Source organism: Formica exsecta, unplaced genomic scaffold (genome assembly GCF_003651465.1).
Source record: "Formica exsecta isolate Colony F162 unplaced genomic scaffold, ASM365146v1 scaffold412, whole genome shotgun sequence".
In the NCBI taxonomy this organism is placed as follows: domain Eukaryota; kingdom Metazoa; phylum Arthropoda; class Insecta; order Hymenoptera; family Formicidae; genus Formica; species Formica exsecta.
This window is the reverse complement of record NW_021851360.1, coordinates 28837-42833: the sequence shown is the minus strand read 5'-3', so window position 1 is coordinate 42833 and position 13997 is coordinate 28837. Positions and strand designations below refer to the sequence as shown.

At 43.7% G+C, this 13997-nt stretch overlaps 2 protein-coding genes across 2 annotated transcripts; one reads left to right on the top strand and one right to left on the bottom strand.

The window, feature by feature from the left end:
* The first annotated feature begins 2020 nt into the window (after positions 1-2020).
* LOC115240111 lies at positions 2021-2608 on the top strand. Its single transcript, XM_029815080.1, has one exon. It carries the CDS (start codon positions 2021-2023, stop codon positions 2606-2608), a length of 588 nt encoding a protein of 195 aa, XP_029670940.1.
* A 2301-nt stretch (positions 2609-4909) lies between these two features.
* Positions 4910-13716, bottom strand: LOC115240113. The gene is made up of 2 exons (XM_029815082.1): positions 13603-13716; positions 4910-6258 (listed from the first exon to the last, which is right to left on the bottom strand). The coding sequence occupies exons 1-2, from the start codon at positions 13620-13622 to the stop codon at positions 5766-5768; spliced, it is 513 nt and encodes a 170-aa protein (XP_029670942.1). The 5' UTR covers positions 13623-13716; the 3' UTR covers positions 4910-5765.
* Positions 13717-13997: the final 281 nt, after the last annotated feature.

Genomic DNA, 13997 nt, shown 5'->3' with positions numbered 1-13997 from the left:
TATATATACTTATATATATATAGTACATAGCAGATCTTTTTAATAATTAAAACTTTTCATAAATAAAATTAACTTTTAAAACATGAGAGTCAATAAGAGAATACATGCGAAAAGAATAAGACAACGAACAATGCAGATGTAACGTTATTAACTAATAAATGCGTATCCCGTATAGGTATTGCAAAACGGTATAATTGGTACATACTTTAATAATTTTAAGTACGCACACATTTATATATGCACACATAAATATTAAGAATTTTATATCTTTATACTCATTTATACGCGTACATATATTCTATGCTACGCGCGCATATATTTCATATAACGTAGCTGTTTGAGATTGAGCGTCTCCAGAGGGAGCGCTCGAAAATTGGCGCGGTAGCGTCCATCTCGCGCGGCGCACGGCTCGCCGCAAATCAAATCACGCGCAAATAGCGGCGCTGCACGAATCACGCCAGGCCCGCGGCATCGCTCGTGCCGTTTAAAGCGGGCCACGCAGCGATCACCCGAGAGAGCTAGAATTGCAAACAAATGCGAACAACAACGTTCTAATTTTCCTAATCACCGCAAACAACGCCAAGCTCGATCTTTCGCGAAAACACGTCGAACATTCTAGAATAGGCAAAAGAACGATTGTATAAAAGCTCTCTCGGGGAACCGCCAGGCACTCGATCCGTGACAGTGTGTTATTATAAATCTCTCGTGATAGAAAAGTCGCTCGCTTTTCTAGTTTGTACTCTCGCTTACGAAACGCGAAGTTCTCGATTGTAATAAAAGAGATTTCTCGTCGCTCGCGATTAATCTCTCGCAATTAAAACGCGCCGTTTATTCCGTCGCTCGCGGAATCGCGCCGTTTATACCGTCGCTTGCGGTATGCAAGACACATCCGCCGCTCGCGGAGAGTATCTTTGCGCGTCCGGTGCAAACGCGATCTCGCAGGGCTTCTCTCGCACACGTCCACTTCTTTCTCGCACATTTGTTGCTTCTCCGACGGGCACTCGCCACGGGCACTCGACGGCTATCGCCGGGTCGATTCGCCAGCAGTACTGGATTCCTCGGGGGCAACACCTGGTGAAAGCCGTGATCCAGCGCTGCGTCACCTGTGTGCGATGGCGGGCGGCCACGCAGCAGCAGATCATGGGCGATCTGCCGCGGTCACGCGTCACGCCAGCAAGGCCATTCTTGCGCACCGGCGTGGACTATGCCGGCCCCATCCAGTTGCGAACGAGCAAGGGGCGCGGACACCGAGCTCACAAGGCCTTCATCGCGGTCTTCGTGTGCCTCAGCACAAAGGCCGTGCATCTTGAGGTAGTCTCCGACGAGAAGCCTTCACTTGCGCACAGTATAATTGGACACGTTGCAATTGCACACTGTGATATTAGACACATAAAGTTGCGCACCGTTCGATTGGACACATTTCAATTGCGCACAATTCGTTTGGACACATTTCATTTGCACACTGTTCAATTGGACACGTTGTTTTTGGACATAACACATACTTTTGTATAATTTGGAATACATACACACGCATGTATGCATGTATAATTTTGAAATTTTTGGACATTTATTATTAACTTTATTTGGTAAAGAAACGTTTGTTACAGTTCGTTTACACACAGTTCGTTTGCAAACAGTTCTTTTGCGCACATTTCTTTTGCGCACATTTCTTTTGTGCACAGTTCGTTTGCACACTTTCCCATCCACACAACAATTATAGGGATCTTGTTTCGCGTTGTAAAGTATATGCGTGGACACAGTGGATTCCGCCCCCTCCCTTGGGGGGCTCCGCTTCCGGAAGATATAACCTAACCCAAACCTATTTCTGATTTAAAACTAAAATTTATGTGCGCAAATGAACTGTGCGCGAAAGAAGTGTGCGCAAAAGAAATGTGCGCAAAAGGAATGTGCGCAAAAGGAATGTGCGCAAAAGAACTGTGCGCAAAAGAACTGTGTGCAAACGAAATGTGTGTAAACGAATCGTAACAAACGTTTATTTACCAAATAAAGTTAATAATAAATGTCAAAATATTTGTGCCTCAGCACAAGGGCGGTGCATATTGAGGTGGTCTCCGACTACACCGCGGAAGCATTCCTGGCAGCATTGCGGCGGCTCACGGCTCGGCGGGGTCTCTGTCGCTCCCTTCACAATGACTGCGGCACCAACTTTGTCGGCGCCGACGCGCAGCTCCGAGCGTTTTTCGCCGCCAGCAACCCGGAACAGCGCCACATCGCCGATCAGCTGGCCAGCGACCGGATTCAATTATGCTTTAACCCCCCGGCAGCACCTCATTTCGGCGGTCTTTGGGAGGCAGCGGTGAAGTCGCTCAAGCACCATCTCCGCAGAGTGCTGGGCGAGACGACTCTAACATATGAGGAGATGAGCACCCTCCTCACGCAAATCGAGGCTTGCCTGAACTCTCGGCCTCTCCAGGCACTATCTGATGACCCGGACGATCTGGCGGCCCTGACACCGGGGCACTTCCTAGTGGGATCGGCCCTCAACGCGCTTCCCGAGCCAAGCCTCCTGGAGACACCAATTGGCCGCTTGTCCAGATGGCAGCAACTCCAGAGGATGCGCGATCACTTCTGGGCCCGGTGGTCCTAGGAGTACCTCCACTCGCTTCTCCAACGACCGAAGTGGTGGGCGATGAGCGACGATGTGCGAGTCGGTCGCCTGTGTCTCCTGCGCAGTGACAATATCCCGCCGACGCGTTGGCCTCTGGCCAGGATCACGCGGGTGCATCCTGGAGAGGACGGTCAAATCCGCATAGTCACGATCCGCACCGCCGCCTCGGAACTGACGCGACCGATCGCGAAAATAATCCTCCTGCCGGAGAGCAACTCCGTCGCGCAGGAGGACTAGCGAGCGAATCGCACGCACGCCGCCACTCGACGTCCCTGTAAAGAAAAAATAATAATCACGATCATATTAAAATAAACCGCGAAGCGCGTCAACATTTTTTCTCACGCGAATCCGGCGTGCGCCCAACCGAAACTCCGGCACAATCAGCTGCTCACATGGACACCGCGACCACCGCACAATACCACACGCAACCGCGAACACCGTCGCGAGAATATCGTCGCGACGCAACGGGAATAAGCGCGCGATAGCGGTTATCGGCTTTCGGAATCACTTGCACCGAGCAACCGATAAAATTCACGACACTTATGCGCAAGAACGATACAGCGTAACGCGTCGCACGATCTGCCGAAATTATAAATGGGAGCACATTCCATCGCAGCAGCGTCACGTTCGCGCCACGTGATCGACCCGAGTCACGCTCGCGCCGTGTGATCGCATACCGAGACGCCGAACTCGGCCGCAAGAAAATCGGCTCGCTCTCAACTCCGGCGTATTCCGCAACCAGCCAAAATTTCGTAGGCTACGCCATACGAGGCGGGCAGCATGTTCGAAATCGAATTAATTATAAACAATCACGGTCAGTATAACGAGCGTGATAGCAAAGCGCAGCTTAATCACGCTCATAAGTCGGCGCGCTGGCGGACATTTTGCACGGCGCGCGGCTCTCCGCGAATCAGAGCGCGCTTCGTCAGCCGCGGTCAGCAAATCACGCCAGGCCCGTGGCATTGCTCGTGCCGTTCAAAGCGGGGCACGCAGCGGTCACCCGAGAGAGCCGAAATTAAAAACAAATGCGAATAACAACGTTCTATTTTTCCTAATCATCGCAAACAATAGCAGGCTCGATCTTTCGCAAAAAACACATAGAATGTTCTAGAATCCGCAAAAGAACGGTTGTATATAAGCTCTCTCGGGGAACCGCCGGGCGCACTCGATCGAGATTTATCCGAGACAGTGTGTGAATATAGCGTTAAACTCTCGCGAAAGAAAAGTTACTCGCTTTTCTAATTCGTACTCTCGCTTACGAACCGCGAAGTTTCCGATTCGAATAAAAGAGATTTCTCGTCGCTCGCAATTAATCTCTCGCAATTCAAACGCGCCGTTTATTCCGTCGCTCGCTGAATCGCGCCGTTTTACCGTCGCTTGCGGTATTCGCAATATATCCGTCGCTCGTGGAGACTATCGCCACGCTCCCGGTCGCTCGCCGGAGCGAGGAATCGATTAAGATTAGAAGAAATCTTATCGCCGAAACATTTGTAAACTATTTATTTATTGAAATACAGTCTGTCCATTTTAAGCCAACAAACAGTGTCGTCAAGTCGCTCGTCTTTTCTCTGTCGGTTGTCTGTCTTGATTGCACCTCGATCTCGCAGGGCTCCTCTCGCCCACGTCCACTTCTTTATCGCACAGCAGCATTTTTATATTAACATTATAACTAGCAGTAAGGAGTTAGGAGTATAAGGAAATAATATTTTATTCATAGCAGTATTTTATAAGAGTCTTAAACTGTGCATGGTGATGCAAGTCGGCCGTCGATCAATACTTTTATCCAAAAGGCCGACAAGATAAGAGGGAAGCCCGGAGAACAACGGCTGCAAAGGCTGATGCAACCAAGTTGGTATGCAGACGATGAAGTCATGCTGTGGATGAGGCATTAGGGAACCCTCGGCGCACATCAGGGAAGCCCCGTAGCGTTCCCTACCAACGACGCTTCTACTTGCCGTATTCCCGCCTATGGATTATTATTATTCCTGTGCAACTTGAAGCTACGGGATATATAATGTGTTCGTTAGTAGTAAAATAATTGTTATTTAAGTCTTCGTTTGTTTCGTCAAGTCTTTCGCTTAGGTCCCTTAATTCTGTCGGGTTTCTAATGACTTTTCGTAATTTTATCGGTCTAATTTTGTCCAGTATTTTTTCGTTTCGTTTGTCATGTATCATCGTAAGATTGTAATCTGGTAGATTTGTCTGTACGATTGTTATTATCGCGGGCTTTTTTGTTCGTATTATGACGTCTTGCGTCGTTAATTTACATTTTTCCTTTAATGTGATTTGTCCGCTTCTTTTTATTTCTAGTTTTCGCGTTGCGTCGTTTTCGCACGTTATTTCGATCGGTTGGTTTGCTCGTGTAGAGTATAACCATGAGTTCGCATTACTCAGCGCTATTTATATGGTTGTATTCGTGTGTATGTGTCGAATATTACAGTTGATTGTGTATGTCTCTAACTGTACATATGCTGGTACTTCGCATAGCGCTCCTTCGTCTAAGTAATGTATGGAATAATTTTGTTCGCAAACATATTGATCATTATTTCGCACGCATTTATTTAGATCGTTTTCGGTAGGCGTAAAATACGTTCGGCTATCTACGTCTATCGCTATTATCAGTTAATTTACTTCTATGATATAAATATAAATGTGTTATTAAATTTGTGCGTAGCTAATGGGATTGCCTTTATTATTTCATACTCGGGGTATGTGATTAGTGAAATCTTTATAATCGTAAAAATATTTGTATTATCGTAGTATGCGCTAATTGTTAAGAACTTTTCGATTGTTCTCCAATTTTCTGCAGATATTTGAAATGGGAAGTGCGTTCCCAGCGGTATTTGTGACGCTGTTTCCTTCATGTTATCTAGAATGCTTTCGATGGGTAATAATCTTATGTCGATTATCTCTTTTTTCGCGTTCGTCAGATGCGCGATAATGTCCATAAGATCGTTCGATAGATCTTTTATTATGGCATTTAATATTATGAAGTGTTCGTCGAGATCCTCTCGTTGTCCATATCCGACTTCTGTTTGTATCCAGGCTTGTCGCATCTTCTCTGTTATATTTAAGAATTGTTCTTCATTTTCTTGCAGAACTTTTTCAACATTATCAACATGCGCAATTGTTGCGTTTAATACTTTAATTTGATTTGCAGCGTTTGCTGATTCCTTTGTATGAGATTTAATTGCTCCTTTATAATTTTTTCGTCGTCTGCGTCCATTGTGCCGAAGAGTGTTTTGGCTATCGTTCCTAGACCGTCGATTAGCCCTCGTCTTGTCTTCTTGGGTGCTTGGTACGCAAATTTTAGGCGTTTTAGCAATTTTTCTGCTTGTTCTCTGTCCTTTTCTGCTATTTGTAGCAGGTTGTGGCAGGTTTCTTTCATTTTTATTTGCAATGGTTTATCGTAGCATAGAGCTCTCGTCTGTGCCATATAGTTTCTCAATTGTTCATGTCGATGGTCCATTGCGGCGATGTCTATTTTTATCACCATCTTCCATGTGGACTCGATTTGGTTTATCTTGCCCATTTTTTCGAAGTAGGTACCCGGTTCATATTTAAATTCTTTTATTTCGACTTGGGTATCAGGTTCGGTTTCCTTACAGGTGCTCCGTGCAATAAGACTCCTGTAATAGAAAGCTTTGTATTATATTATAATATTTTCTTAGAATCATTTGCGGTGCATTCTCTTTTTCTCTGGATGCATATGCGGCTATTTGCTTTTATCTAGCCCTTTCCAGGCTTTTTATTCGCTCTTCCATTCAGTCTGTCTTCCGACGTCGTCTCGTACTTTTAATCCTGTACGGAAATTTTTCTTGCGTGTTGTCTCGTCGCGTTGTGCGAACGGTTCTTTGAGTTTTTTCGGGTGTTATGGCTCCCAACTGTCACGAGCTATTTTTCAGTGTTACTTAAAACTCTATCTTAGGGGTCAGTATTCTTTAGTGGAGGTGTCAGACGTATCGGACCATTTTGCCCGTTCCTTTCGGGACCAAATCTCGGCGCCCGCGCTTGTTTGCGAGGTCGAGTTGCTGGGTCTTCCGGATTTAGTGGTCGATCGTGACACTGATTTTGTGCCGGAAGTGCCTGTGGACGCGCCGTCGCCCCGTATCAATCGGGGTCGCGGACTTGAATTTCGGTGGGATCCGGCGCCTCGTTTTGTGGGTCGTGGTCGCTTTCTCAACCCTGAGCCTCGCCCTGTGGGTCGTGGTCGTGCTCTTCTTCAGGCTATGCGGGAGTGGAATCTGGGTCGCGGTGCTGGGCGTGGACGTTAAGGTAGGAATTTTGTATTTCCGTTTCTCTTATTATTTATTCTATTTTTTTATTTTGTTCGAGCATTTTTCTTTCTCTTTCTTTTTTTCTTACTCTTTAATTTTCGATAAATGGCTTCAATCGATTTATTTGGACGCGTATGGTTTTCCTTCCCCTTTTTATTGTGTAGTTCACTTCAGAATTCTCTTCGATTATCGTGTAGGGTCCGGCCCATAGGGAGTCCAATTTCTTTAATCGTCCTCGGCGAACTGTTTCGTCGTACAAGAGGACTTTTTCTCCTACCTTGAGTTTGATTTCTTTCGTCTTTTTATCGTAATTTTCTTTAGTTTTTATTTTTTCATTCTTTATGTGCTCCTTTGCAACTTGCTGTGAGGCGCGTAATTTTTCTTTTAATTCTTGAGCGTAATCATCGTATGTATACGTGGGCTTAGGCGGTTGCGACAATGTCGTCGGTAATGTTGCTCGGTGCCCGTAAATTAATTCGAAGGGTGTGAACCCTGTCGCCGTGTGCGGTGTCGTATTATACGTAAACATCGCGTAGGGAATCCATTCGTCCCAATCCGTTTGATCGGCGTTTATATAATGTCGGAGATATTCGGCTAGAGTCCGGTGAGATCGTTCTAGCGCTCCGTTGCTTTCCGGATGATACGCGGTTGTTTGGATCTTTTCGATTTTTAATAGTTTGCAAGTGTTTTTAAATATTTCACTTAAAAAATTTGTTCCTTGATCCGTTAATATTTTTTCTGGGATACCGTGTTCGAAAATTATTTTAGTCAAGAATTTTTTTGCAACTGTCGCGGCTTCTTGATTCGGTATCGGAATTGCTTTGCTAAATTTTGTTAAATTATCTTGAAACGTTAAAATATATGGTTCGGTCCATGGGGAGTCCAATTTCTTTGATTGTCCTCGGCGAACTGTTTCATCGTACAAGAGGAATTTTTCTCCTACCTTGAGTTTGATTTTTTTCGTCTTTTTATCGTAATTTTCTTTAGTTTTTATTTTTTCATTCTTTATGTGCTCCTTTGCAATTTGCTATGAGGCGCGCAATTTTTCTTTTAATTCTTGAGCATAATCATCGTATGTATACGTGGGCTTAGGCGGTTGCGACAATGTCGTCGGTAATGTTGCTCGGTGCCCGTAAATTAATTCGAAGGGTGTGAACCCTGTCGCCGTGTGCGGTGTTGTATTGTATGTAAACATCGCATAGGGAATCCATTCGTCCCAATCCGTTTGATCGGCATTTATATAATGTCGGAGATATTCGGCTAGAGTCCGGTGAGATCGTTCTAGCGCTCCGTTGCTTTCCGGATGATACGCGGTTGTTTGGATCTTTTCGATTTTTAATAATTTGCAAGTGTTTTTAAATATTTCACTTAAAAAATTTGTTCCTTGATCCGTTAATATTTTTTCTGGGATGCCGTGTTCGAAAATTATTTTAGTCAAGAATTTTTTTGCAACTGTCGCGGCTTCTTGATTTGGTATCGGAATTGCTTTGCTAAATTCTGTTAAATTATCTTGAAACGTTAAAATATATTTATTTCCATTATTAGTAATCGTTAGTGGACCTACGATGTCCAAAGCACATTTTTCAAAAGATTTATCGGCAGTATCCGTTATTATTAGCGGCGCCTTAATTTTTCGCGATTATTTGTTTTTTTGACAAAATTCGCATTTTGTTATATAGTCTTCGACATCTTTTGTCAATCCTCGCCAATTGTGCCATTAGGCGAATTCGATTAATCGTGCGCTCTTTTCCTTGATGCCCTCCCACAGATGCATCATGATATTTGAATAGAATACGTCGCTTCTCGTCTTCCGTGTATTCTCGCGTTATCTTCGTGTCGGTGCTCTCATCCTCCTCGACGCTGTTGATATCCGCCACGTGTCGACTTAGCGCATCAGCGTTTCTGTTCGCTGTTCCGGCCTTGTGTATGATCTCGTAATCGTATTCTTCTAATTTTAATTTCCATCTAATTAATCGAGATCCAGGGTCGGTTACATTAAATAACCATACGAGCGATTTATGGTCTGTGACTATCGTAAATTTTGTCCCGTATAAGTACGGTCGAAAATGTTTAACGTCCCATACTATTGCTTATAGTTACTTTTCGATCGTATTATAATTTTGTTCGGCTTTCGATAGTATTCGACTGGCATATGCTATTGGTTGATCTTGGCCTATTTCTCCTTGTGATAATATCGGTCCGATTGCATAATCTGATGCATCGGTCGTTCCGATAAATTCTTTTTCGAAATCTGGATACTTTAGTAAAGGTGCCGTCGTTAATTTTTCTTTAAGCATTTCTTCCAATTTGGTTGGATCCGGCGATATTCCGTTTTCTGTAATTATTGTATATGACCTAAGTATGTCACTTCTTTTCGTAGGAATTCGCAATTGTCCGGCTGTAATTTCAGATTGTTTTCTCGCAATCTTTGTAGGACTTCGTTGAGTCTCTTGTTATGATCTTGTAAGCTGGCTCCGTAGATTACGATGTCATCTAAATAGACTAAGCATTTTATTCCTTGTATGGCTATCAGTATTGAATTCATTAGCCTTTGAAATATGGCTGGCATATTTTTTAATCCGAAGGGCATTCTATTGTATTCGTAATGCCCGTGAGGTGTGGAAAAAGCAGTTTTGCATTTGTCGCCTTCTTCCATCGGAATTTGGTGGTATCCGGATGCTAAATCCAGAGTTGTAAAGTACTTGGCGTTTCCGAGTTGATCTAATATATCCGTTATATTCGGTAAGGGAAATGAATCTCCTATAGTTAGATCATTTAATTTTCTAAAATCTACGACTACTCGTAATTTCGGTTTTCCTGACGCATCGGCTTTCTTAGGGACTACCAATAACGGTGCGTTCCACTGGCTCGTGCTTGGTCGGATTATTTTATTTTTTAACACTTCTCAGACTTGTCGATTTACTTCCTCTTTATCCTTCTTCGGCAGGCGGTAAGGCCGTATGTTGACCGGTGAGCTATCTGCTTGCGTTGCAATCTTATGCGCGACGGTATCTGACGTCAGTGGTTTTCCTTCGATATGCATTACGTCGCTAAAATCCTTGCAGATTTCCATTATCATTTTCTTTTCTTCTTTATTTAAACGTTGTGTACGTAATAATCGTAATACTTTTTCACTACGCGGGATTACTTCCTCTTTATTTGGCGTTCGTATTACGTTAATTTCTTCTGTTTCACTTCGTTCAATTTCCTCTATACTTACTTGCGGCCTTAACAATTCGATTATGTTATCCGTTGTATTTAGAATGCTTGCTGCACATAAGTAATTCGTAGGTTCTACTAGGCAATTACCTATAAATATTCCTGGTATTGTTTCTTCTGCCTTTATCACGTCTATCGTGTTCTTATCAGTAGCGACCTGTATTATTGTTTCGCTACCTGGTTTCAACGTCATTTTTAGATAGGGGTAAAGCTTTAAGATATGCTGTCCCACCTTTAATTGTTTTGTTTTATAATTGCAAGTGGCTTGATGTTTTCGTAGGAAATCAACTCCTAGTATTCCGTCATATTCTATCGAAAAGTCATCCTTAACAACGTACGTAGTGTGCTCGATTCGGCGCTTTTCCAGAGTTATTGTCGCCTTAAATTTTCCAATTGTACATATCTTATGTCCTGTTACTCCTGTAAGCGCTATTTTATCTTCTGTTATTAGCGTTTCGTCTTTTAAATGCTTTACTTTAATTAGTGATATAGCGGCTCCCGTGTCGAACAATAAATTTATTTTTCCTTTTTTCGATTCTCGCATAGGTAAAGCGACTAAGTCTAGTCCTGTATGCGTTCGCGGGGCACGCTTCACGTGTGTAACGCGATATTCGATTGCAGGTCGTCGCTGCTTCTTTTCTTCCTTGTCTTCCTTGTCACTGCTGTGCGCAGTATTAGATCTCCTTTTCGCTTGCTCGTTGCTCTTACGATTTTATTTTCCGGTCGCGAATTATATTGTTTGGTTCGGCTCGATTGATCTCTATTGGGTCGTCCGTGTAATAACCAACATTCTTCGCGATCGTGTCCGGATTTTTTGCAATAATTGCAATATTTATTTATCGTATTTACGCGGGGTTGTCTATCGGGTTTCGGCAATGAAAATCGATTCGCGTATCGGCTAGTTCGACAATCTCGACCGTAATGCCCGGTTTTTCCGCATTTTTGACATTTTACATTCGTTTGCTTTTCCTGTTTATAGGTCGGTGTAAAATTGATTTTGCTTCGCGTGCCGGTCGCGGACGGTCCTTTAACCTTTTCTTCCGCATTGGCCGCTGCTATTGCTTCTTGCAACATAGCATATAATAAACGCGCGTTTATTCTCTACTGTATGATGACGTCCTTCCATCATCAAATCGTATAGCTTCATGGCTAGTTTGTCGGCTCCAAGTCCGTAAGTTCGCGCGCTTTCTCCGTTTTTCTGTTTTAGCGTGTTAAATTCAATTTGTAGATGTGTCGTACTCTTTTTACTCGCATAGCATACCTCTAATTCATTTTTTAATTGCGCGAAGTCTCGAATTTTTTGCGTTCGGAAATCTAGCATTGCTCTGCCTTTTAATTTCGTGCATAATACCGCTCCTAATAGCGTTGCTTCATCTAACGGGTCGATATGTTCTACTGCATGTGTAGTCGCGCTTAAAAATTCTTGCAATTTATTTGGCGATCCGTCGAATTCCGGAATCATTCCGCGAGCCTCTTTTAATGGTAAAAATCCGCGTCCTCTTCGATGTCGTACATCTTCGGGTGTGGACTCGTACGCGGTTTCGGTTCTTTCTCCCGGCGGAGTTCTATGCTCATTGTTTTGTCGGGGTTGCGATCCTCTCATTTTTAAATCGTATATCTCGGCATGCATACTTCTAATTTCCCGTCTCATTTCCTCTCTCATTTCTCGCAATATGTCCCTAAGGTCGGCTGCTTCGTCCGTTTCTTTCTGCGGTTTGTATTGAGCTTGCGCGTTTGATTGTGTCGCGTTTCTATTTGCTTCTTCTTGTAATCGCTTAATTCCCTCATCGATATCTTCCGATGTGATGGGTTGCGATGCGGAAGCGTTTGAGTTATACATGTCTCGAGTACGATAGATTTCGTCGGGGTCAAAGATACTCGAATCGTATAACGTTGTGAGAATTTGCGGCGGTGTGTTAGTCTACTAGACGCGCTTATTGATGATTCGACATCAACATCTAGTTCTATATTATTCGCTATTAAACTGTTGTCTAATTCGCCGAAAGAAAATTCGCGTTTGATTACAACATTTGGTCCGAGTTCTGGTTCGGACAAATTCTCTCTTAAATTTAATGCGCTTAGATTTCTTCGTACGTTATCGCGTATATCCCGGAGTGCTTCTACTGCAACTCTTATTGGGCTTACTGCCCTATTTCTAATGGCTCTATTCGCTGGTTCGCTAAATAGCCACGATTTATTCGCTACGCTTTTTTGTTGTGCATTTCGGTTTTCTGACATTCACGCGTTTACAAATTTTTAATTGTTCGACTTACAATAATACGATGAGCAGCGTTGGTTTATTATCTACTGTATGATGACGTCCTTCCATCATCGATTCGTATAGCTCCATGGCTAGTTTGTCGGCTCTAAGTCCGTAAGTTCGCGCGCTTTCTCCGTTCTTCTGTTTTAGCGTGTTAAATTCAATTTGTAGATGGGTCGTACTCTTTTTGCTTGCGTAACAGACCTCTAATTCTTGTTTCAACTGTGCGAAATCTTGAATTTTACGCGTTTGAAAGTCTAGCATCGCTCTGCCTTTTAATTTCGTGCATAATACTGCTCCTAATAGCGTTACTTCGTCTAATGGGTCAATATGTTCTACTGCATATGTAGTCGCGCTCAAAAATTCTTGCAATTTATTTGGCGATCCGTCGAATTCCGGAATCATTCCGCGAGCCTCTTTTAATGGTAAAAATCCGCGTCCTCTTCGATGTCGTACATCTTCGGGTGTGGACTCGTACGCGGTTTCGGTTCTTTCTCCCGGCGGGGTTCTATGCTCATTGTTTTGTCGGGGTTGCGATCCTCTCATTTTTAAATCGTATATCTCGGCATGCATACTTCTAATTTCCCGTCTCATTTCCTCTCTCATTTCCCGCAATATGTCCCTAAGGTCGGCTGCTTCGTCCGTTTCTTTCCGCGGTTTGTATTGAGCTTGCGCGTTTGATTGTGTCGCGTTTCTATTTGCTTCTTCTTGTAATCGCTTAATTCCCTCATCGATATCTTCCGATGTGATGGGTTGCGATGCGGAAGCGTTTGAATTATACATGTCTCGAGTACGATAGATTTCGTCGGGGTCAAAGATACTTGAATCGTATGACGTTAGTGAGAATTCGCGGCGGTGTGTTAGTCTACTAGACGCGCTTATTGATGATTCGACATCAATATCTAGTTCTATATTATTTGCTATTAAACTGTTGTCTAATTCGCCGAATGAAAATTCGCGTTCGATTACAACGTTTGTTCCGAGTTCTGGTTCGGACAAATTCTCGCTTGAATTTAATTCATTTAGATTTCTTCGTACGTTATCGCGTATGTCCCGGAGTGCTTCTACTGCTACTCTTATTGGGCTTACTGCGCTATTTCTAATGGCTCTATTCGCTGGTTCGCTAAATAGCCACGATTTATTCGCTACGCTTTTTTGTTGCGCGTTTCGGTTTTCCGACATTCACGCGTTTACAAATTTTTTATTGTTCGACTTACAAAAATACGATGAGCAGCATTGTCTCTCGTTCGGTGTCGGCCGTCGGGCGTCGATCGTCGCGTGCTGTTGAGATAGGTCGGTGCGCCTTCTCAGGTTTCGCTTATCGTTGTCGCCTCGATGTTCGGGTGACTCGAAGTTCCTGATGGACTTTCTTTTCCTTTTCCTCAGTTGTTGACCGTTTGACGGAGTTTCCTTTGCTGTCTCTCGTTCTGTCGATTCCACGGAATTTTTCTTCCTCGTGGTTGTGGACCTTTGCAGGTGTCGATCTTGTTAGAGTTGGCGAATCCCAGCGCTGCCACCAATTAATGTTGTGCCTCTAGCCGCTAAGGAAGAGGTCTTTAGGGATTTATACGCCCAAAGGATTAGGATCCACGCTCGTAATAAGATACTCCCG

Excerpts from the sequence above, each read along its gene's own strand:
- LOC115240113 (XM_029815082.1), bottom strand. The coding sequence starts at position 13,622 with ATGCTGCTCATCGTATTTTT. Across the intron at positions 6,259-13,602 it reads ATGCTGCTCATCGTATTTTT|GAGTCTTATTGCACGGAGCA; the intron begins GTAAGTCGAACA and ends TTTCTATTACAG.
- LOC115240111 (XM_029815080.1), top strand. The coding sequence starts at position 2,021 with ATGTCAAAATATTTGTGCCTCAGCACAAGGGCGGTGCATATTGAGGTG.